General features: G+C 50.9%; 1 protein-coding gene across 2 annotated transcripts in view; it reads right to left on the bottom strand.

Moving 5' to 3' along the window:
- Positions 1-1,436: 1,436 nt before the first annotated feature.
- EXOC6B (exocyst complex component 6B) overlaps positions 1,437-24,216 on the bottom strand; it is a 293,111-nt gene continuing 270,331 nt past the window's right edge. For both annotated transcript variants that reach the window (XM_059470236.1, XM_059470235.1), the window contains 2 exons: positions 12,044-12,156; positions 1,437-5,448 (listed from right to left, as the gene is read on the bottom strand). In XM_059470236.1, coding sequence (XP_059326219.1) covers positions 5,322-5,448; positions 12,044-12,156 — 240 coding nt within the window. In that variant the 3' untranslated portion in view covers positions 1,437-5,321. The remainder of the gene's footprint in view (positions 5,449-12,043; positions 12,157-24,216) is intronic.

Raw genomic sequence — 24,216 nt, forward strand, 5'->3', positions numbered from 1 at the left:
GAGCCACAGTGCTCTGCTGAGGTCTGGCCCCGCTCCGGGCACTGATCCAGGGCCTGGCCACACCGAGGGTGACATCGGTGACACTGCAGCACCCCAAATCCGTGCCTCAAAACCCACCCGTGCTGCACTCCCTGATCCAGGATGATCCAAGATCCACTGATCCAGGACAGTCTGAGATCCACTGATCCAGGATTATCCAAGATCCATTGATCCAGGAAGGTCTGAGATCCATTGATCCACTGTGATGTGAGATCCATAGATCCAGGAAGGTCCAGGATTCTCTGTTCCCGGATGATCCAAGATCCACTGATCAAGGACAGTCTGAGATCCATTAATCCAAGATGACCTGGGATACTCTCATCAAGTAAGATCTGGGATCCACAGATCCAGGCTGATCCGAGATCCCTTCCCCCCCTCTCCCACCAAGGTCCCACAGTGCTGGACCACGTCCGATCCCCACATCTCCATCTCCCACCTGGAGCATCCCAAAATTCACCAGGAAAAGGGGATGGGGGTGACACAAAGGTCCTTATCCCAGGCACTCGGGGGGTTCCTGGATTTTTGGGTCCTTCCTGGACCTGCTGTGGGAGGAGATGGAATTTTCACCTTTTTTCCATTACCAGGAAATGCTCAGGAATATCCTGGTTAAATGAAGGATTTTCTCAGATTCCCACCCTCCTTTTCCCTTCTCTTGTGGGGAAATATCCTGGTTAAATCCAGGATTTTCCCTGATTCCCTTTTCCCTGTACTGTGGGGAAAGACCCCTGGCAGAGGTAGAGTCACCAAAAACTCCAGGGAATGTTTTCCTTCCCACTGGGAATCCCCATCCCAGGATCTGCCAGAAACCACCAGGAATAAATAGCTGAAAAAGGGGATTTAGAGGAATTAATGGAATCCAAGCCATCCAGGAATCTTTGCCATCCCATGGATATTCCCTAAATCCTTCATCCTACACAAACCCCACATCATCTGCTTGAGCCATTCTGTAAAATTTCCCCATCTCCAGAATCCTGGAATGGTTTGGGTGGAAAAGGGACCTTAAATCCCACCCTGTTCCACGGGCAGGGACATCTCCCACTATCCCAGGTGGATCCAAGCCCCACTGTCCAGCCTGGCCTTGGGCACTGCCAGGGATCCAGGGGCAGCCACAGCAAATCTGGGAATTCCAGCCCAGCCCCTCCCTGCCTTCCCAGAGAGGAATTTTTTGATAGAAACCAATTAAAATCCCCCAAAATTTGGGCAAAGCTTGGTTTCTGCTCAGGGCAATGAGGGAAGGTGGAATCCAACGCTCATCCAGGGATTTTCTTGCCTCTGGATCCCCCATAAACCTGGGTGTTCCAGCAGAAGCCAGGTGTCCAAAGGGGATGTGGAATTTTATCCTTTATGGGATTCAGGGATCAGGTTTTTCCCAAGGAGGCACAGAGCGAGACGAGGCGTTAATGAAACAGTTAAATGCTGTATTTGTTTAATTGGAATTACACCAGGATAAATGTCCAACATGCTAATTTCTAACAGAATTGAACCTGTAAACCATGCAGTCCTTTCTCTCCAACCATTCCAGCTCTTTTTCCTCTTGGAATCAGTAGCTCTGCTAGCGAGTTTTAAAGAAAACCAAAAAACAAACCAACAACAAAATTCCCTTTAAAGTTAAACCTAATGTGCTAAATTTTCCCCTTATTGTGCAACGACTTGTGCAAAAAAAGCTGTTTTCACCACCTTGGTTCCCAAAATCAGGTCCTTCCACCCCAAAATCAACGGGAAAAGGCAACCCCGGCGGACTGGGATGGGATGGGATGGGATGGGATGGGATGGGATGGGATGGGAGTGTGGGGGGTTTTCCTGGCAAAACAGAATCTGAGGGATGAGCCAAGGGAGGGAGCAGCTTGGATGGGACAGGATTCCAGTGCTGCCCATGGAATTTTTGGGAAGCTGCAGGTGGGGATGGATCCCAGCTCCGGGAAAAGCTTCCCAAATCCAGCCCTGGAGACAAGAGAGGGGCTGGAGCAGCAGCTTTGGGGTGAAGCAAGCTCCCCATGAGCTCCTCCCCTCCATCTCGGAATTTTTGGGGTGAATCCCAGCCGATCCCGGCATGTTCTGGTCGCTTCCCGCCGATCCATGGCGTTCCCAGTGGACAGCAGAGCTGGGATCATCCTGGGATGAGATTTATGGGATTTGTGTTCCCTTGGAGCTGCCAGCAGTGGGATAAATATGGAATTGTGGCAGGGGGGATATGAGGGGTCTCCAGTCCCGTGGAGCTGTAGGAAAAACAGGATAGAGATCCCAAAAATCCTGCGGGATCAAGGGATGGGACACAAATGCAATCAGAGTGTGGGATGGTGTCTGGATGCTCCAAACCCCTCCAAGGCCCTAAAAAGCACCAAACCCAACCCAGAAATAAAGGGAAAACCCCAGCAGAGGCAGGAGACACCCAAGGGTGAGGAATCTCTGCCTGGGATTTGGGTTCTGGTTGGAATTTGATCCCAAAACTTTGTCACGAGGGATGTGACAGCAGAGATGTCCCCAGAGCGGCCACAGGTCTGTCCCAGCCTCACTTCCAAGGAATTTGGGGCCACCACGACCCTTCCCACAGCTCCTGTCTGAAATTCCACCTTCCCCAAAGCAGCCAGTTCTGGAGAAACCAACCCCAAAACAGCATCATCCCAACTCCTCCTATTCCCATCCGAGTGGGAGCTGGGATTGGATCTGGAACAAAGTGCAAAAATCCCTGGGAGCATCTGGCTTGGATTCCAGCCCCAGGAATACCCAAAAAATCCCAGGAAAACCCCTCCTTTCCCACCTTCTAGGTGCTGGTGGCTCAGGGAGAACATCCCATGGATGGGTTGGGCTGCAAATTCCCACTTTGGACACCTTTTATGAGATAATTCCCAACTCCTGGAATGCCTGACAACTCCTGAAGAAGGAAAGAAGCTTCTTGGGAAGCCTAATTTGAGTTTTAGTATAATTTTTTCCCACTACTGCTGGAATATATTTGCTGGAGATGGGAAAAATTATGGGATGATCCAATTTTCTTTTCTTAAAAAATAAAATCCACTAAGGAACACTCAGTGGATGTGGAGTGAGATGTAAGAGCAGCACTATTCATTCTGGAAAGCTGGAAATCTCGGATTTGGGTCCTGCCCCTGTTTCCCACCCCCTTTTTAAATTCCCTGCAGTGACTTTTCCCTCCTAAGCAATTCCATCCGTGTCGGAGGACACCCATCATTAGGAAGGGACTGAGAGGGGATTTGGGATGTCTTCCAGGGCCTTTTTTTTGGGGCAATCTGTTTAAAAGATTAATTTTGCTTGGAAGTGATGGAACATCTCTCAGAACAAAAAGTTAATTGGGACCAGAGTCCCAAAATCCCATTTTTCATCCCGGGCTCTGACTTGCGGTTCCGGCTCTTGACCTCCCGAGATCAGGAACTCCCAGAATCTCTCCCTTGGCCGGATTTGACTTCTCCAGCAGCAAATCCTGAATGCCAGGAGCTGGTTTGGAGGATCCCAATCCTGGTTTTTCAAAAAAAAAAACCCTGAAGGAGCGAGGAAACCCATCCCAGGTTGCTGTTCCTGGAATCAGGGAGATGGGAAGGGGATCCAGCGTGGATTTGGGAAGGGTGAGAGCTGCCTGGAGCTGTCTGGAAATGAGGCTTTGCTGGGGATTTTTTGTGGGAATACCTTGTGGAGTGCAATACAGGAGGGGAAAATGGAATTTTGGGATGGCAGCACAAAATCCCTTCCCTGTGTCCCGGGATTTCTGCTTCCTCTCCATCCCACTCCCGGAATTCCCATCCCTTGTCCCTCTGGGTCATTTCCAGAGGTGTCTCCAAAGCTGATCCCTTTCTGGCCATGCTGACTCCAACCTTCCTTCACCTGCTGCTTCTCCCATCATTCCTCTTCCATATCCCTCCAGGAGGAGCTCACAAGGAACCCCGATCCCTCTCCAAATCCAAGGAATTACAAGTTTTCCCTCTTATTAATGAAAACAATCCCTTGGTCCCTGTAGCTGGAGATGGCTGGGACAGCCCAGGAGCTCCAGGGGGTCATTCCTGACTGTGTTCCCATTTAATTTTGGGATGGAGCCAAAGGAACCTTCTCCAAGTGAAAACCAACCCCAAAATATTGCTGAGGAGCAAGGTAGGAAGGAAAAACCTCTGGATTGGTGCATCCAGAGGGTTGGGAATGGGCACAGGAGCAGCAGCTCAGGGCTGCAACAACCACCAGGGAGATCGGAATTCCCTTTGAGGGTTTGGGAATGTGGCTGGATAACGTGAGGAATTAGAGGAAGGTGAGAAGGGCAAAAATCCCCCTCTGGAAGTGGAACCCTGGGATTAAATCCTGTTGGTGGCCACCTGGCTTGAGCAGATTTATGGAGACCTTCAGGACAGGGGGAATTTTATCCACAGGCACTTTGGAGCAGCGCTGCTCCATGGGGAATCTCCCACTGCTCCAGGAGATTCCCACTGGTCCAGCTCCAAAACTTCCCAGGGAAGTTCTCCCCATGGAGCCATCAGCAGGAGAGGGAGGATGGGACACCATCATGGAAAAGAGAGGGAAAAACCCCTCCTGGACACTGGGAGATACCACTGTGCCTTCCCTTTATCCCTGTGAGCATCCATCCCTTCCCGTTCCCTATCCATGGATGTGTCCAGCAGCATCTCAGCCCCACAGTACTGCCACAGGACACATTCCCAAATTATCCTTCAGCTGTGCCTTCCCAAATCTGATCAAGGAGGCTGCTCCAAACCCTTCTCCATGATCCCACAGCCCCTGGCAGGTCCCAGAGTGGAGCTCAGTGATGGTTATGGACATGCTGGAAAGGGTCACAATTCCAGAGATTTGCAGACTAACGTGGAAATCAGTCCGTGGAGGGGGAAAAGAGGAGAAAAAAACCCCTAGGAAATCCCTTTTTCCTACCTAAATCCAAACCACAGGACACACTCAGGGTGACCCTCTTCCCTCTGCCCAGAGAACCCATGGCTCTTCCCAGATTTTTCAGTTTTCCAAGGGAATAAATTAACAAAAGGAAGGCAAGATGATCCCTTCAATTTGGCTTTGACAAAAACAAAAAAACAAGAACCCAGTCCGGGTGAGAACTTCTCCCAGGCTCCAAGAATTCCCATCACTTCCTAAACCCCTGAAAATAGGAGTTTATCCAGGAGACTCCTGCCACCACCTCTTTTTCCCAGGATTGTTCCACCGGGAGCGTTTTGCCGTCGGGGGGGAGGCTCCGCGGAGACTTTCCAGGCGAATAAAAAAATACAAATCTTCTCTCCCAACGAGATTCCCGAAGTCCAGGCCGCGGGAAGGAGATCCCGAGCCCCTCAGGAGTGGTGGCTGTTGATGAGGCCACGCAGCTGCTTGGCCACGGTGTCAATCAACTTCTGCTTGTCCCGCTCGTTTTTCCGGAATTGGGCGAAAACGTTGTTTTTCCTGCTGGTGTCCCGCATCCTGCACGGAGCACAAACAGGTTATGGAACGGGGATTGGGAATGTCCAGTGCTCAGGGATGAGCACGTGGAATTTCAAGCCTCTACACCAAATTCTAGGGCATTTTTCATGCTTTAAATCCCTCCAATCCCATCAACACTACTTTGGAGTCTCCCCAATTCCCACTCGTTTTTCTGGAATTGGGTGAAAGCGTTGTTTTTCCTGCTGGTGTCCTGCATCCTGCACAGAGCACAAACAGGTTATGGAACAGGGATTGGGAATGTCCAGTGGTCTGAGAGGAGCACATGGAATTTCCAACCTCTACACCAATTTTTGGGGCATTTTTCATCCCAATCATGGAGCCACTTTGGGGTCTCCCCAATTCCCGCTCTTTTTTCCGGAACTGGGCGAAAACGTTGTTTTTCCTGCTGGTATCCTGCATCCTGCATGGAGCACAAACAGGTTATGGAACGGGGATTGGGAATGTCCAGTTCTCAGGGATGAGCATGTGGAATTTCAAGTCTCTACACCAAATTTTGGGGCATTTTTCATGCTTTAAATCCCTCCAATCCCAATCAACACCACTTTGGAGTCTCCCCAGTTCCCACTCGTTTTTCTGGAATTGGGCAAAAACATTGTTTTTCCTGCTGGTGTCCCGCATCCTGCACGGAGCACAAACAGGTTACAGAATGGAGATTGGGAATGTCCAGTTCTCAGGGATGAGCACGTGGAATTTCAAGCCTCTACACCAAATTTTGGGGCATTTTTCATCCCAACGAACGCCACTTCGGAGTCTCCCCATATCCTGCTCACTTTATGGAATTGGGTGAAAACATTGTTTTTCCTGCTGGTGTCCCGCATCCTGCAGGGAGCACAAACAGGTTATGGAACAGGGATTGGGAATATCCAGTGGTCTAAAAGGAGCACATGGAATTTCCAAGCTCTACACCAATTTTTTTTTTTTTAAATTTTCAGGTGTTTTTGTTTTAAACCCCTCCAATCCCAATCAACACCACTTTCTCCCTAATCCCAAATGCAGGAAATCCTGAATCCTGCATGTGGATTCCCTCTTCCAAGCAGGGATTTCTCCATCCCCACGTCACCTTCTGTGGTGGTGATGAAATTTGAGAAGGAAATTTGGAAATCAGCATGAAATCCACAGAATTAAGATTTTTTTAATTAAAACTTGCGTGCACGAGATGCAGCTTTAGAGGAGGCTGGGAAGGTCTGGAGTTGTGAATTTAAATTTTATAAAGTATTCCAGGGAATCACGGAATGTTTTGGTTGGAAGGGACCTTAAATCCCATCCATTTTCCCAATGAATAAAAAATATAAATTATATAAATGTATATAATTTATATTAAATATAACACGGAATAATTCCCATTCCAGGAAGGAATCCAGCTGTTTGGAAGGAGCATGGTGTCTCCAGGAGGTCTCCATAAATCCAGAGCCCAGTAGAGCAGGATGTGGGTTGGGGGCAAAGCTGGGAGGGGGTCATGCACTCTTGAATTCCCAAATCCATATTTTGGGGGGAACAGGGCTTGGAACACTTCCCAAGGGTGCTGAGAAGGGAAAAAATTCCCTCCAGGATCAACTTCCCAGCAGCTCCTGAAGGCACAACCTCCCAAAATCCAACCTGCTGGGGCTCGGCTCTTCCAAATTATCCCAATTTGTAAAAGATTTTCTGGGCAAATCAGATCTGGCAGAGGCTGAGGACTTTGGATGCATCCCATAATCCCAGTTTTTGGCAATGGGGACCTAAAGGAAGCATTGAAGTTACAAGGACACGGTGCTGATGATCCCTGGGAAGCTGGCACTGGATCATCCCAAGGGTCTGGAGTCAACTGAGCATAATCCCAACCTCTCCAAACTTCTGGAACACAAACAAACATTCAAGGTTTTCCAGGCTTCAATCTCCTCGAAAGAGCCACAGGGAATCTGAAATGTTCCCAAAAACACCAGGCTTGGAACTGGGATCCAGGATAACAGCTTTATCCCAAAGGGAATTTACTGGGGTTACCAGAGACGGAGCTGCTCTCCCAGTAGGAACAGGAGAGCTTGGAGCACTTCCAGTCATCAAAAAATTGGGATTTGTTTGTTTTTCCCTATTTCTCAGCCACAGAAGGCTGGCAGCTGCTCCTCCAGGAGAACCAGGGAGTAATTGTGCCAATGGGGAGTGGAGTTTGGAGTCACCCAGGTCCTGCTATCGTGGATTTGGGGATAATTATCCTCCCCAGGAGCTCCAAACAGCTCCAGGAGGTCTCCAAGCCCTTTCCCAGGAAGGTTGGGAGCTCTCATGGGTTCCAGAGGGATATCAGCGGTGCTGGAAGTTGATCTGTACCTTTGGAAAGCTCTTCCCAGCCCTTACACACACTGGGAATTTGGAGCTTTTCCATCCCGGCACCTTTGGGGCCATCTCCCACCCCGTAGGACCTGCTCAAGTCCATGGAATGTTCCGGAAGCAGCGCACATTCCGTGTGAGAAAATCTTGGGGTGTGTTGGGATGAGCTGATGGATAAACCTCTGGATCAGGATGGAAAGGGATTGCAGCTGGAGCCCTGATCCCCAAATAAACCCACAGAGATGGATCTGGAGAAGTCTGTGAGCTGCTGGGATCTCCAGACACCACGTGAAGGTGCAAACACTGAGCTATTAATTAATCAAGAAACAGGACAGAAAATCCTGCAGGATTTGGGATGGGCTGTGCAGATCCATGGGGTTTTTTCCCTGAGAAGGGCTTTGGGATAACTGGGAGTGCCCACAACAAACCCACAGAAATGGATCTGAAAAAGTCTGGGAGCTGCTGGGATTTCCAGACACCATGTGAATGTGCAAACACTAAGCTACTATTATTAATTAATTAAGATACAGGACATAAAATCCTGTAGGATTTGGGATGGGCTGTGTAGATCCATAGGTTTTTTTCCTGAGCAGAGCTTTGGGATTACTGGGAGTGCCATTAACAAAACCCACAGAGGTGGATCTGAAAAAGTCTGGGAGCATCTGGGAGCTGCTGGAATCTCCAGACTCCACGTGAAGGTGCAAGCAGTGAAACATTAAATAAGATTAATTAATTAAGCTGCCTACAGGACACAAAATCCTGCAGGATTTGGGATGGGCTGTGCAGCTCCCCAGTTTTATTTCTCTGAACAGAGCCTCGGCATAACCGCGGGTTTGGAAGCCGGTCCCAGGATTAGAAGTGAAAGGAAGGGAAAGGCGAGCTCGGCGCTGTCCCCACCCCTGTCAACAAACACCACCTCGGAGAGAGCCGAGCTTTGTCTCAATTAATCCGGGAGGGGAAGAAAGCAGCGCGGTAAAAGCTCCTCTTTTAGCTCTAATTAGTGCATTTGGGAGGATCGGGTTGCGCAGGGCCCCGCTCCAGAGGCACTTTGCATTTCCAGCGTTTCGGGCTCCATTGAGAGCGGACAATCGGGGCCCTGCCAGGTGAGGGTGAAAGCCCGAGCGAGCGCATACTTACACCCGGGATATCCTGGGAGAGACACAGACACCGGGGTGATAAGGGACACAGATAACCAGGAGAACAGGTTACAGGCTGAGCCGGCCCCGCTCAGAATTCCCCCTGGGATTCCCGGCGGGATGGGAGGCAGAGGATGTGCCTGGAGCGAGGAGCCTCGGGAGAGCTGGTGGGGGATGGACAGAGACCCCTCCGAGGGGATCCCTGGGAATGTCCAAAGCCAGGATGGACACTGGGGCTTGGAGCAGTCTGGGATGGTGGGAGCTGTCCCTGCCATGGATGGGAGAGGGAATGGGATGATCCTTAAGGTTCCTTCCAACACAACCCATTCCAGAATTCTGCAATCCCTCTGCTCTGGGAGAGCTGGGAATGTTCCCCTGGAGAAGAGAAAAACCCAGGGAATCCGCAAAGTCCCTGAAGGGGCTCCAGGAGAGCTGGAGAGGGACTGGGCACAAGGCCTGCAGGGACAGGAGCCAGGGAATGGCTCCCACTGGGAAAGGGCAGATTGGGCTGGGATCTGGGCAAGGAATTGGTGGCTGGGAGGGTGGGCAGGGGCTGTGCTGGAATTGCCAGATTTGCTGGGGCTGCCCCTGGATCCCTGCCAGTGCCCAAGGCCAGTTTGGACATTGGGGCTTGGATCCACCTGGGACAGTGGGAGGTGTCCCTGCCCATGGATGTGTTGGGAATGGGATGATCCTTAAGGTTCCTTTCAACCCAAACCATTCCAGGATTTTATGACTTTATGAAATGAGCCAGGCTGGGGTTTGGTGACATTTTAACACCACCGAGTGCGGAGCTGCCCTCCTGCTGTCCCACTGCCTTCCCAGCCTCTGCCATGATCCCACCTCACTGCCTGCCTCAACTCCCCAGCTCTCCCAGATGCTGCATGGCCAAACTCCCAGATTTTGGGCGTCCCTTTATTTTAGCAGTTTGCTGCTAGCTCTGAATAAACCTCTCACCTGAATAAACTTTCCCACCTCGGACACTGGGTTATGAATTCCCTGTGTATCACAGAATTATCCCGGCTGGAAGAGCCCTCTAAGGTCACCAAATCCAACCATCCCCAGCATTTCCACACCCATCCCTGACCCACGGCCCCAAATAACCCAGGGATAACACAACCCATAAAATACCAGTCTAAAAACAACGCCATGAGGTGTAAAAGTCCTTTAAGTCCAGTTTAGTCCCTGTGTCCCTCACTGGTGCCCTCGGGGTGTCCTGGGGTGCTGTGACATCCGTTCTTCTCCTCTGGTGGAGAGGAGCTGGACCATGGTGACACAGAGGGAGCCACAAAGTTCACAAACACCCCAACGTCACTCACAGAATCAGAGATTCAGGGAATAATTTGGGTGGGAAGGGATCTTTAAAGCCCATCCAGTGCCACCCCCATGGCACCACTGTCCCCAGGGTGTTCCAACCCCATCCCAACCCAGCCTTGGGCACTTCCAGGGATGCAGCTGGGGTTGGATTAACCACGGAATCAGAGCATGAGGGGGAGTTTGAGTTGATTTGGGGTCTCTCCTTCTCCTCAAGGAGGAGGTGACAAGTTTAGGGATGGGGCCACATTTCCAGAAGAACATTCAAGGCCCCAGGATCCCAGGAAGTGTCCAAGGCCAGGTTGGACAGGGCTTGGAGCAGCCTGGGACAGTGGGAGGTGTCCTCCCCATGAAACTGGATGGGCTTTAAGGTCCCTTTCCCACCCAAACCATTCCACAATTCCACGAGGATCCCCTCCTGCCCTCTCCTCCGTGCAGGACCCAACACTGCAGCGCCCGTGCCAGGAGCCGCTCGGAAAATGCTAAATTCCCATTTTTTGGCTCGTTCTCTATCCCACCAGCTGGAAAACGACCTGGGAGGTCTGCTGGGAGCAGGAGCAGAGTGGATCCTTCCCAAGCCAGCTTGGAGCTGGACCAGCGGAGATCATCTGGGAGACCCACCACGGGCAGGGGTGACAGGCAAAGCAAATCCCGCTTTTCCTGAGGCAAATCCCGCAGCGCTCCCGGGACTGGCAGAGCCCCCCAGGAGCCACCCCGGAGCCCCGGGCGCTGTTCCCGGCACCACTCCAGGGTTTGGGATGGAGCCGTGCGGAGCATGAGAACGACGGCCCTCAAAGGATGGATTGAGGAAGCCCCGGAGGCTCCTCCGGCCCCACGGAACCGGGATCGGGGCTCTCTGGGAACCCCACTCAAGGGAGGCGGGAGAAATGGGAATAAATGAGAATAGAAAGAACTGGAAATACAAATGTAGGGGTGTGTAGAAATAGAAAAACATAGAGATACAAATAGAGGAATAGAAATAAATTGAAACATAAAACCACAAAAATATGGAAGTATGGAAATATAGAAATTTAGATAAAAATACAGAAACAGAAATAAATAGGAAATAAAATATGGAAATAAAAAATAGAAATAAATAGAACTATAGAAATAAAAAATAAAAATATAGAAATATAGAAATAAAGTTATACAGAAATGTAGAAATAAAAATACAGAAATAGAAATAAATATAGAACTAGAAATAAATTTTAAAAGAAATACATAGAAATATAAGTATAGAACTGTGGAAATAAATGGAAATAAAAATACAGAAATAGGAATAAATATAGAATTAAATAGAAATAAATATAAACAGAAATACATAAATAAAATTCAAAATACAGAAATAGAAATGAAAATAGAAATAAAAAGAAATAGAAATGCAGAAACACAGAAACAGAATGGAATAAAACAGAATATTTTCAGGTGGAAGGGAACCTACAACAACACGGTCCCACTGCCTGACCACTTCACAACCAAAAGTTGTTCATAGCATTGTCCAAACACTGAAAAATTCGGGATAGCCACTCCTGCCTGCAGCCCAGCACATTTTAAAGGATTTTGGAGCTGGAGGTTCATCTCTAAAGTGAAATTTTCTGGTAGGACAAGCAAAACTCTGCTTAAGTGCCAATAAAAAGAAGAACCTGCAGCCAAGCCATTCCATTTGGATAATGTGGGATTCAGGTCAACGGGATAAAATGGGATTTTTCCATCTGAGTTTCCTCTGTCCACTTGGGGCTGAGATCTTTGTTCACAGGGATGGAAAGAGCTGCTAAAGCATGATGGGAGTGGAAATTCTTCCAGGATTTGGGGGCCACACTCACTTTTCCAGCAGGATGAGGGCTGTGGTGGGGTTCACACGAAGGTACTTGCACGTGGGCTGTCCGTAGTCGGCCAGATATGTCGACCAATCCCACTGGATGAACAGATCCAGGAGCTGGAAAGGAAAACCAAATAGGGTCTGAAAAAGCTGGAAAAGGCAGCAGGTGTTTCCCTCGAAGGCGGCAGAGGTCCTGGGCAGGTGGAGTTATCAATAAAAAAAATGAATTTGGGTTTTATTAATTTGTTTAATATTATTCTGTTAAGGTTTCATCATTAACTTGATTGTACTTCATTGTTAATTTAGGGATATTTGACATTGATTAATGCAGGGCGGTATTAATTTAGCCATTGAGCATTCCTGCTCTGTGATCCCTAATTTTTGGGATGTGAGGGGGATTTGAGGTCTGAGGCACCTTGAGGACATGGGTGACAACCCCAGTGGCCTGATGGTCTCAGCTATGGCAGAAGGAAACTTTTGGGGTCAAAGTCACCACAAAGTTCTGTTCCCAAACAACCCCCAGCGTCATTCTAACCATTCCCCACGGATTTCTCACCACCCTGGGCCCACCCCAACACCCTCCAAGTGCTCTGCAGGCATCTCCAAAGCCCAGAGGAGCTTGGGGGGTTATTCTGGGTGAGTGCAGCTCCCGGAGCTGGGAGTCCCAGGTGCTTTCCAGACATTGGTAAGAGAAACCACCAGGCCTTGGCAGCAGGGGAAGGAACAGGGATTAACTCGGCCATCCGTGACGGCTCCAGACTGCCAAAATTCCCACCCGCAGCCCTTCGTGTCCACAAATGACCCCACTCCTCCCAGCCAGGTGAGGGATGGGCAAACAACAGCCCAGGTTGCCCAAATGCCCTCTTCCCACCTCATTCCCATCCTTGTTTTCCTTAAAAAACCAGGAGCTGCCATGGCCTCCTCACATGAGGATCTCCTCACCTCGATGAGGACTTGGCTTCTCTACCTGCCCATGAGGGCAAGAATTCGCTGTGCATCAGAGAATTATTCTGGCTGGAAGAACCCTCCAAGGTCACCAAATCCAACCATCCCCCAGCATTTCCACATCCATCCCTCACCCACAGGTCAGGGATGTTCCCTAAATGCCCAAGTTCCCTAAATGCCCTCTTCCCACACTGTTCCTATCCTTATTTTCTTTAAAAAACCAGGAGCTGCCATGCCCTCCTCAACTGAGAATCTCCTCACCTCGATGAGGACTTGGCTTCTCCACCTACCCATGAAGGCACAGTCTAGGTTCCCTGAATGCCCTCTTCCCACACCAATCCTATCCTTATTTTCCTTAAAAAACCAGGAGCTGGCATGCCCTCCTCACATGTGGATGTTCTCATCTCAATGAGGACTTGGCTTCTCCACCCACCCATGAAGGCACAGTCCAATGCCCTCTTCTCACACCACTCCCACCCTTGTTTTCCGTAAAAACCAGGCTCTCCCCTTCCCTCCCCACAAGTGGATCTCCTCACCTCGACTAGGACTCGCCTTCTCCACCCACCCTCAGCGGCACGGCCCAGCATTCCCAGGATGCGGCCTCCACCTCTGCCCCATCCACAGCAGGTTAATTAAGAGCTCCTGCCGTTCCCCCCTCCCAGAGATCCCATCTTGGAGCGCCGCTGTGACCACTCTATTTGGGGACAGCCTGCCAAGCGCATGGACATCTTCATCGCCCGCTCGGCGCGTCCTGGTGCCCACCACCGGGGCCGGGAGAGGCCGGGCCCATCCCGCGGCCAAGCGGGGCCCATAGAGGCCTCATTGTCCCCGCGTCGCCATGGTTTTCCTGGAGGCCCCGGCACTGTTTAACAACGCATCTTGCCCCGCCAAGAAGGGGATTTAGCTCCTCCGAGACCTCCAGATACAAAACAAAAATGTGCAACAAGATTCTTTTTGACTATGTAGGTCAGGGCAAGGAAAACAAGCTGTCGGGAACAATCCCCCGGGCTGGCGGGGGGGATGGATTAGCCGGGACCTAAGAGGGCTTTTCCAGCCCGGGTCCCGCTCGGCTTTGTCCAGCGGAGCCTTTGTGTTGAACTACAAACCCGAGCTGAACATCATTGGCAGGAGGTTTTTCCAAGGGGCACCTTCAAGAGAGACAACCTTAAATATGATTTCACAGGCGCTTTTCAGGCCCGAGCGCCAGGGCCAAAATGCTTCCGTGGGGCTTGGCGGCTGCTGGGAGGAGTCGCATGGTTATAGAGGCTCAAAGGGAACCCCCACAACGCGCCAAAGACCTCTTGCTGGTGGCCCCTGGGAGGCTGAACGTGCCTCAGGCAAATCCCAAACAAAGCCTGAATGAGTTTCTTGCCATGGAAAGTGCACGGCCTGGCCGGAGCATCCAGGGGCCAGGTAGCCGTTCATGGGGAGGGGGAAAAAAGACCCAAGAGGAAAGGTACGAAGGAAGAAAGGAAACAAAAAAAAGTGAGAATTAGGAATGAGTTTGGAGAAGATGGAATTAAAATATTGGCAGTTGTTTAGGCAGAGGATTGGGAGCAGGGAGCTCAGAGGGATACGGAGCTGCTGCAGGGCTGGAGTTCCTCCGCTCTGGAGCCAGGCTGGCAGAGCTGGGAAGGTTCCCCTGGAGAAGAGAAGGCTCCAGGCAGAGCTCAGAGCCCCTTGCAGGGTCTGACGGGGCTCCAGGAGAGCTGGAGAGAAACTGGGGACAAGGCCTGGAGGGACAGGAGCCAGGGAATGGCTTCCACTGCCAGAGAAACTCCAATGACCTGGAACAATCAACAGCAGCTCCACATGAGCCCAGGTATGCCCAGGTGGCCAAGAAGGCCAAGGGCACCTGGGCTGTGCCAACACTGGGGTGGCAGCAAGACCAGGGCAATGCCTGTCCCCTGTTCTGGCACTGCTGAGGTCACAACCTCAAATCCTGGGGCAGTTCTGGGCCTCTCCCAACAAGAGAGACCCTAAGGGGATGGAGCGTGTCCAGGGCAGGAACAGAGCTGGGAAGGGGCTGCAGAATCCCTGAGGGAGCTGGGCAGGGGCTCAGCCTGGAGCAAAGGAGGCTCAGGGGCCCTTGTGGCTCTGCACAGCTCCTGCCAGGAGGGCACAGCCGGGGGGGTCGGGCTCTGCTCCAGGGAACAGGGACAGGAGCAGAGGGAACGGCCTCAGGAGAGCTCAGGGTGGACACTAGGGAATTTCCCCATGGAAAGGGCTGTCCAACCCTGTCCCTGGAAGGATTTGAAGGCTCCACTTGGGGACATAGGTCAGCAGTGGCCTTGGCAGTGCTGAGGAAAGGCTGGACTTGATCTCTGAGTGCTTTTCCAACCATATTGATTCCGTGACTCCCAGCGCTCCCACCTCGGCCTGGACCTTGCCGGAGCTCTCGCAGAGCCAGACCACCCCCAGGTGGCTCCCGACAGTGACGGATGGGCTGTGTATTTTCCAGCTCGTTGCCCACATCCATCTTTTTTGGCTGGGCAGGTCCACGGACGGCAGGGGCCAGCACCTTTGGCCCCGGCTGCCGGCGCTCCCGGCCCAGCCATGGGTTGCGCTCCGGAGGGGAGAGGTCCTGCAGGAGGAAACCCGGAGGCTCAGGGAGAGCTGCCTCCAGACGATTTATCTGTCACATAAATGTGGTTTTATTGGTTTTACTGCTTCAACTTTTCACCTCTGCTGCTAAATCTGAACGGGCCGAGGGGAAAGGGAAAAAAAAGGAAAAAAGAGCCGGCGGCGTGGGGCTGCTGCGGGTCTGCCGGGGGAGTTTCCAAATCAAATATGCAAATACCATTAATTCCTTAAACTGGAGTCTCCCTTTCAAGGCCATAAATCAAACTCGACAGGACATCCACTGGAGGGTGGGAGGGAAGGAAAAGGAGAGGAGGGAAAGGGAAAAAACGAGGAGGGAAAAATTAAGAGGAGCTTTCACCACGGTGATGTGGGAATGGGATAAGATCAGGAAGCTGCAGATGTGCTCAGGGCTGGGGACCTGCAGTTTCCCAGGGTTCCAGGAACACCTTGAGCAGGAGCAGGGAGAGGTGCAGGCACAGCTTTACGAAAATAGAGAAGCGGAGGATGGTTTGAAAAAAATGACAGAAAAAAGGTATTAAAAAGTACTAAAATTGGTTTTATACACATAGATGAGCTTGTACCCAAACTGAAGTGTAGAATTCAAGAGAAGGAAATGCTGGAATGAAAGAATTAAACTGGGAGCCAGCTCCCAGCCTGTCCCAGGTTCCCCTAGAAGAACTTCCCCCCCCCCCCCCCCCCCATTTCATGGAATCATTTAAACTGGAAAAGACCTTTCACATCATCAAATCCAACCACCAGTTCTACCTCAAAACCACTTCCTTTTCACCCCCTCCTTGCACGTCACCACCTCAAACTCTTCAAAAATGTTCTTTTTATCCAAACAGACAAATTTTCAGGCCCCTCACCTCAAGCAGGGGGTGAGGATGGCTGGAAGGTCCCTGCAGGAGGAGACCAGGCCGTGGCTGGGCCCTGCATCCCCCTCCAGATGGGAAGGAGAGCAGGGACAGTTTGTTCTGCCTGACGACAGCGTGGAATCTGGATGGAATCCTCCCGGTCAAGCCAGGAGCACTGGAATGTGAATCCAAACTGACTCCAAACACGGTTTGCAAGCCCTGCCAGAGCTCCTGGAACTAGATCTAAGCCACCACCGGCGTTCGCACGCTTGCGCCCGTGTCACAGTCATGGAATCATGGAATGGGTTGGGTGGGAAGGGACCTCAAAGCCCACCCAGATCCGACCCCATGGACAGGGACACCTCCCACTGTCCCAGGTGGATCCAAGCCCCAGTGTCCAACCTGGCCTTGGACACTGCCAGGGATGGGGCTGTGACTGCTCCACCTGGTCCAGCATCCCCCAACAGGAAATTGCCCCAAAAGCTCCTGACCTGCATGAAACTCCCATGGGAATGCACTAGTTTTCCCAGGAAAAGGGACAGGATTTGGTTAAATAAGAGACATCCCCTCATCATGGTTTTCCAGTCCTTTAGGGGTGGCTACAGGAGGAGAAGATCTCTCTTCACAAGGAACCCCATGGAGAAGATAAGGAGCAAAGGCTCCAAGGTGCCACAGGAAAGGTTTGACCTCCACACAAGTAAGAAATTCCTTGGACTAAGACCCATCTTCAACTAGGACAACTTCCCCTGGATGTGGTGGTGATCCCACTGCTGGAGGTTTTTGGGATGGACAGGGAAAGGCTCCTTCCATTCATTCCTTCCCCAGACCAGGTTGGACTAGATGGGCCCTCAAGGTCCCTCCGAACCAGGGTGGTTCTTTGATTCCACCCCAGAAAAAACTCTCTGGTCCACCAGGGAAATTACCAGATTTCCTCCTCCCAGGGACAAGGAGGAGCACCAAGATGGATTTGGTGGGATTGGATGGATTTCGATTCCACCATGATGGATTGGGGAGGACTTTTCTCTGCCAGCACCATCCCAGCAGATGAGATGGTGCCAGGGTTGATGGGAGACATTCCATAAAGAACTAAACCTTTCCTTCAACAAAAGCCTAAATTAGGGAACTCAGTCCTTGTTTCTGCAAGCACACACAGCTGGGTTGATGTGGGGCAAAGTCTTCCTCATGGTGGGGTTTTGGGGACACTCAGATCCCCACAGGAGTGATGGTGATGCCATGTGGTTATGGCCAAGTTTTGTGATGAGTTTTATCCCCCCTGGGCATGGAAAAGCATGAATTCAGTCAGGTTTGGTGTTTTCCCAGCTGGAAGCAGCATTCCTGCCCTGAACCCTGCTGAGGGCCACGTCCATGAGCTGGGTCACGTCCCTGAGTGCCCACTCTGGTTTTCCATGAAAGAAGGAGGAAATATTTTCAGATCCAAGGTGAAAACACCTCTCAAAAGCTCCATTATCCTTTCTTATCCTCACAACTACAGTCTGATGTTCCTCTTCCCAGAGGTTTTCTGTACCTGGCATGAACAACCTCTGACCCAACACCTTCCACAAACCAGCTTTGATTTGTACGAGGTCACACCTTGAACTTCTAAACCTGGGGAGGAATTTCCTCCGAAAAGCTCCTTTCCCTGACTGAACACCACAGCTCCTCAGGAAAGGGGACAATGAGAGGGGACACCCTTGTGTCCCACCTGGAGGATGGGACAAGATGCGCCAGTGGGATCACAAAACAGTGATGACATTCAGTCCTGCTGGAAACTTCCATGAAAAACAGAAAACTATGGAAAACCAGTGGCAATTCCCAGTTTGTCCACATCCATAACCCATCCCAGCACTGGTGGAGCAGCCCCTTCCATCATCCAGCAGGGAATTGTCACGGATTACAAAAAACCCAAGGAGCTTCCAGCAGCAGCAGCCATGGACAAGCGCTGTCCAAATAATTTATTTTGGGGAGGTTTCAATTACGCCTCGTGGGAAAGGAATACTGAAAGAGAAAGAAATATTCCAACCCCTGGGAAGACATGGGGTTTTGACAATAGTGTTCCCAAAAAGAAAAGGCACCGGGAATTGGAACATGATGTTTGTTGTTGAATTTGTGAAAGGCACGGAGGGGGAAATCGTGGTTTAAGTGAAAACAGGAGCGGATTTGTCACTGGTTTCACTGGAAAGGAGGATTTGCTCTGGGAATTGGGTGTCCTTGGGGTGTTGGAGAGGGGTTGGAGAGCACTCGCAGGGAATTGGTGATGGACAAGGAAAGGGATCCACAAAGGGAGCACAGGGAAGGAAAAGTAGGCGCTAATTACTCCGCTAATTACCTGGATTTCTGGGAATTACTACAGATCCAAGAGTCCTGCTTGGACCTCTCTGTGAGACACAACCACCCCAAGTGACTCCTCCAGGCCTCCTGGGATGTCCCACCCAGGGATCTTCTCCTGGAGAGAAGAGAACCAATCCCAAGCTCCTCACCTCACATTTAACTGGGTTGATCTTGCAAGTTAAAAGCAGAAATTTAAATTTTTTTTCTCTTTCTAGCTGCAAAAGTCAAACAGTTCCTGGAAAAAAAAACCCAACAAAACAGGAGAGGAATGTGGAAGGATTTATGGCAGCCAGGACAGTTTGTAACCAAGAGAGGTTTGAGACCAGCAAAACCCAAATCTGTCCAGTCTGGATTATTTTCAGCTTCACATTATTGGCTGTTTATAGGTTCTTGTATTCCTGATAGCCCAGATTTCCAGGGAAAGGGCTCCACAAAGGTTTCTCTGCACAGAGAGATCTCCTTGTTTTCCAGCTGCAAACATTCATCGTTTATTAGGAGGAAAACCTCTGGCTTTCCACCTCTGGCATTCCACCTGCTTTGAAGCCACACTGGAATTACATGCGGTTGACTTTTCTCCTCTTCCCAAAGGAATTTCTTCCAAGGGTCTCGTTAAAAACTTTGCAGGATTTTAGATCAGAAAATTTGTGTTTTTGAGCCCAGGAGTGGCTGAAGGATCTGGAGAAGTGGTTCAGCTTGGAGCAAAGAGGGATCAGGAGGAACCTTGTGACAACTCCCTGACAGGAAGGGACAGCCAGAGGGGGATTTGGGATCTTATCCCAGGGAACAGGGATAGGAGGAGATGGAACTGCCAGGTCTGATATTGGGAAGATTTCTTTCTGTACAGTAGGGATGCCGAGGATCAGCACCACATGTGACAGCGGTGACAGCCCTGGAAAGTCCCCCCCAAGCTGCGCTCAAGACGTGGTTTTAGTCACCCTCTGGATCCCTGCCCGCAGGGAAAGCTCTGCTAAATTCTAGGGGAATCCCAAGTTTCTCTCACCCATGGCACAGCCCTTGGAAAACAAAAACACACAAGGCCTGAAAATGATTAGGTGCAAACCCCCTGAGATTTCAACGTTTTGGGATCGAGCTGTTCCCAGTGATAACACCTGAACAGGGGAATTTTATGAACGGCCATGGGAAGAAAAGCAAGAGGATTTAGTGACCAATTTGCACTCCTAAAAATAACCCCTTGGGCTCATCCCACTCTCCAGGCAGGTTCAGGAGTTTTCAGGGAAGGCTGGGCCCGGAGCTGGACGGATTCCCACCCTCCAGACCCTCCGATGGCACACGGGGACAATACTGGGCGGGAGCCAGGAGGAATGAAAGAGGCTCGGAAGAGCGTTCCGCAGGGAATTCCACTATTGAATAACACTTGGCTTTTCCATTGAGCCACCACAAAGGGGGATTCATTCCCCAGGCAAAGATGGCTCCTGTAGCAGCATCGGGTTCTGGTGGAGCAAGGATGGGGCCAGATAGACCCTCTGGGATCAGCATCTGACACCACAGGGGAGAAATTTGGGATGCGATGTTTGGAAAGTGCTCAGGGCATTGATAATATTGATATATTAATACACTTTATCTTTTAATTATTTTAATTATTATCTTTTAATAATTTAAATTAAATAATTTAAATTATTTAATTTATCCCAAATTAATGTAGCTGTTTCTGATTTACTTCATGTTTTTTCTTCGTCCCATCTTGCCCACTCTCATGAGCATGTGTACTATGTTCCTCCTGATTTTAGGATTAGAAATCAGCACAGTGTACCAACATTTTATAAAGGGGAAGGAATACACCATAATTTACGTGCATGTTTTCTTTGGAACACACTTTTGGAATAACCTGAAAAAATCTCTGCGAGTGTGGGATATATATAGCTATATATCTATACATAAATACATATGCTTGTGTATATAGACACATGTGTAAATATTCCTTAGAGGCTGTTTTGAAGGTGTTTTGAGGAAGGAAAAGGTGGATTTTGGAAAAGCTCTCTGGTTGGGAGTTGATGGCTCCATGCTCAGGTATCCCATTAACACAGAATTCCTTTTCCACTGCTGCATTCCAGGGGTTCACGGCCTTCTGGGTTTCCCTGCCTGACCCACATATCCAAATCAGTGGCTCCAAAGAAACATTAGGAATAACGTGGAAAATTCCAATATCTCAGCAGCAGAGGATCCTTTAGTCAGGGTAGAGTGATTATGAGCACAGAAAAAGCACAAAACCCCTAAAAACAATAAAGGAGGTTTTCAGAGAAGAGAAATCAGGAGTTGTCCAAATAAACCTATAGAAAACATCTCCAGCATTGTTGGAGATAAAATCTTCCCAAATCTTCCTGGTTGGGAAAAAATCTTCCCAAAAAGGGGAAAAAATCACGTTAATGCCACTTTTCCAGGAGAGAGCATTCCTAAGTGATTGATGGAGCAGCCAGAGAGCTTTGGGGCTGGGAGGTGTCAGTGCTGCCCACCAGCAGCAAACCCAGGCACCTGCAGGGAGCAGGTGACAAAGTGACACCGAGCCACCTTTTGGGACAGACAGAGCCCAGCAAGTGCCACCAGTACCGGGCTGGGACATCCAGACCCCCAGCCAGGGCATTTTCCCTTTGAGGGATCCCAGCAGCAGCCAGGAGCAGGGACGGGTGAGCAGCAAATCCTGAGGATTCCTCCTTTCCCTGGTGTCAAAACCCCGTGAGATTTGTGCTGTTTGAACCAAACCTCTCCGGTTATCCCCAAAAACCACCAGGCATCACCTCCCTGAGCCCCACGGGGCCAAGCACTCCACGCTTCTCTTTCCTGTTGCCGCTCAGCTGATGCCAAATCCTCTGAGAAGCTGCAATTTTTTTTTGTGTTTACATGTTAAAAAAAGGGGCTAAAAAAAAAAAAAAAAGGAAAAAAAAAGGAGGTGACCTCTTGCTCACCCCAGGCAGGCTGTGAGGAGCCGCCGCTGCCTTCACCTCCAGCTGAACTTCCAGATTATCTCAGCCAAGATTCACCTTGCACTGAACTTGTACCCGGAGCACGGCACAGTCACGGAGCCCTGATTAAACATTGCAGCACCACGGGGTCATAAATTTATACATTTAATGAGGATTAGCGGCGCTTCCTCCCGTCCTCCTCGGGCTGGGGACTGATGGAAGCGCTCACCAGCAAGGGTTGGATGTGGAAAAGCTGGGAATAAGCAGGAGAGGAAGCAGCTTCCCGATGTGTGAAATACATGGCAAATCCAGCGGGAGCGACCCATGGAGGGTTTGCACTGCTTCCCACCCAAAAATACCCTGTAGAAAGGAGAAATGCTGTGGGACACAGTGCTCCAGGAGCCCGTGGGTCCCTTGGCCCAGCAGGAAACCGTCCGCAGGCCGTGGCCTCCTAAACTCTGGCTGCCCTCTTCCCACCGAGCGCCGCATCCCAGCGCCGTCCTCCCGTCTGTTTTCCAGGACGGACGCGTGACGGGAGGCAGCGGCGGCTGCTGCCTCCTCCTCCTCCTCCTTCTCCTGCTGCTGCTCCTGTCCCGGCTGCCACGGAGGGAACGGGGAACGGGAGAGCTCCACGCTCGCCGACGCCGGCCGGGGTCACTTGGCCGCGCCAGGGGAGAACGTCTGGGCCGCGAAATGGATCCGCTCAAGTTCAAGTGCTTGGAATGCCTCCCTCTTTTTTTTTTTTTCCCTCTCTCTTTTTTTTTTTTTTTTTGTTGAAGAAACTAAACTAATATATCCCTGCTTTTCCTGATAACTTCCTCCTTTCCCCTTGGAGGTTTTGTTTAGCAGATCCATTGTTCTCGGCCAGCCTTGCCCTGGGGTCCAATTTGAGAGCGTTCTCATTTTTCCCCCCTATGTAACCGATGCTTATTTCTTTAAGCTCCACTGTAAACACAAAGCACACGGCAGAGCCCTGGCCCGGCTTTGCAGGAGGCAGCCTCAGCCCTGGAACTGCTTCTCCGTGGGGTTTTTTTATTGGAAACAAAAGGATTGGGTCTCCTTGCTCCAAGGAGTCAAACACCTGCGGGATGCGGGAACCCGCGGGTGGTCCGGCAGCTCCGTGACCCTTTTCTGCTTCCAGAAATGTGGCTTTGCTAATTAAAGACTTTCTTGATTGTTCGTTAGGGGCAGGGGTTGAGGCAGCAGGACCTGTTGGAGGTGGCCTGGAGGTCCTTGGGTTGCTCGGGGTGAAGGAGGAGCCACCAGAGCGTCCCCTGGGAGGGGTGGCACAGGGCGACAAATATAAACTGAAATAGAAAATAAATCCTTGGAAGAGGTGAGAGCATCTTGGATGGTCCCAGGGACACACCAGGAGATGGGGATTTGGGAAGGGTGGGTGACAAAGCCACCACTGACCCCTGTCCCCAAGTGCCACATCCACAGGGCTTTGAAATCCCTCAGGGTTGGGCACTCCAAACCTCCCTGGGCACTTCCAATCCCTGATCCCCCTTTCTATGGGGAAATTCCTCCCAGTGTCCATCCTGAGGCTCCCCTGAGGCCGTTCCCTCTGCTCCTGTCCCTGTTCCCTGGAGCAGAGCCCGACCCCCCCGGCTGTGCCCTCCTGGCAGGAGCTGTGCAGAGCCACAAGGGCCCCCTGAGCCTCCTTTGCTCCAGGCTGAGCCCCTGCCCAGCTCCCTCGGGGATTCTGCAGCCCCTTCCCAGCTCCCTCAGGGATTCTGCAGCCCCTTCCCAGCTCCCTCAGGGATTCTCCAGCCCCTTCCCAGCTCCCTTGGGGATTGTGCAGCCCCTTCCCAGCTCTCTCAGGGATTCTGCAGCCCCTTCCCAGCTCCTGGAAAAGGTTCCCCAAAGTGGAAATGTCCCCAGGCCAGGGTTGGAGCAGGCTGGGATAGGGAAGGTGAGGAATGGGGTGGAACCAGGTTCTTTAAGGTTCTTTCCCACCCAACCCATTCTATGATTCCAGGGTAAAAGAGGAGGATTTAGCATTCTCACTCACTCCAGGTCTGCCTGGGAGCATGGCCAGCCTCTTTCCCCCTCCACAAACCTCCTCCTGCAGAGAAAGCCCCGAGGTTTTCTGAACCTGTTCCCTTTTTGGTGGATCCAAACCATCTCAAGGACTTGGAATTAGCAGGGAACAAAAGCACGGAGCCAGAAACTCCAGCAGAGAGCGTGCCACGCTTTTGGCAACCTGGAAAAACTCCTGGATGACCCAAATCTGGCTCCTAATTAATTACAAGCCCCAAATCCTGCAGGACACACATTCCTGGGATTAAAATGATGCTGAGCAGGAGCTGAGGCAGGATTTGATCCCGTGGCTGCATCCGCCAGACGGCCCCGGGCACGGGGAGCCCCGGCAGGATTTATGGATATTTGTTGGAGATAAAAGCAACCCAAGAACCTCTGGGAAACAAAAGCCAAGGCTTTTTCCTTGGAGTGTCACAGTAACCCCTGGATGGCCCCGTGCTCATTGTCACAGCCCTGGAAAGGTACAAACAAAGGGAACTTTGGGTGCCAAGAGCTGGAGCGGCAGG

Source organism: Ammospiza nelsoni, chromosome 4 (genome assembly GCF_027579445.1).
Source record: "Ammospiza nelsoni isolate bAmmNel1 chromosome 4, bAmmNel1.pri, whole genome shotgun sequence".
In the NCBI taxonomy this organism is placed as follows: Eukaryota; Metazoa; Chordata; class Aves; order Passeriformes; family Passerellidae; genus Ammospiza; species Ammospiza nelsoni.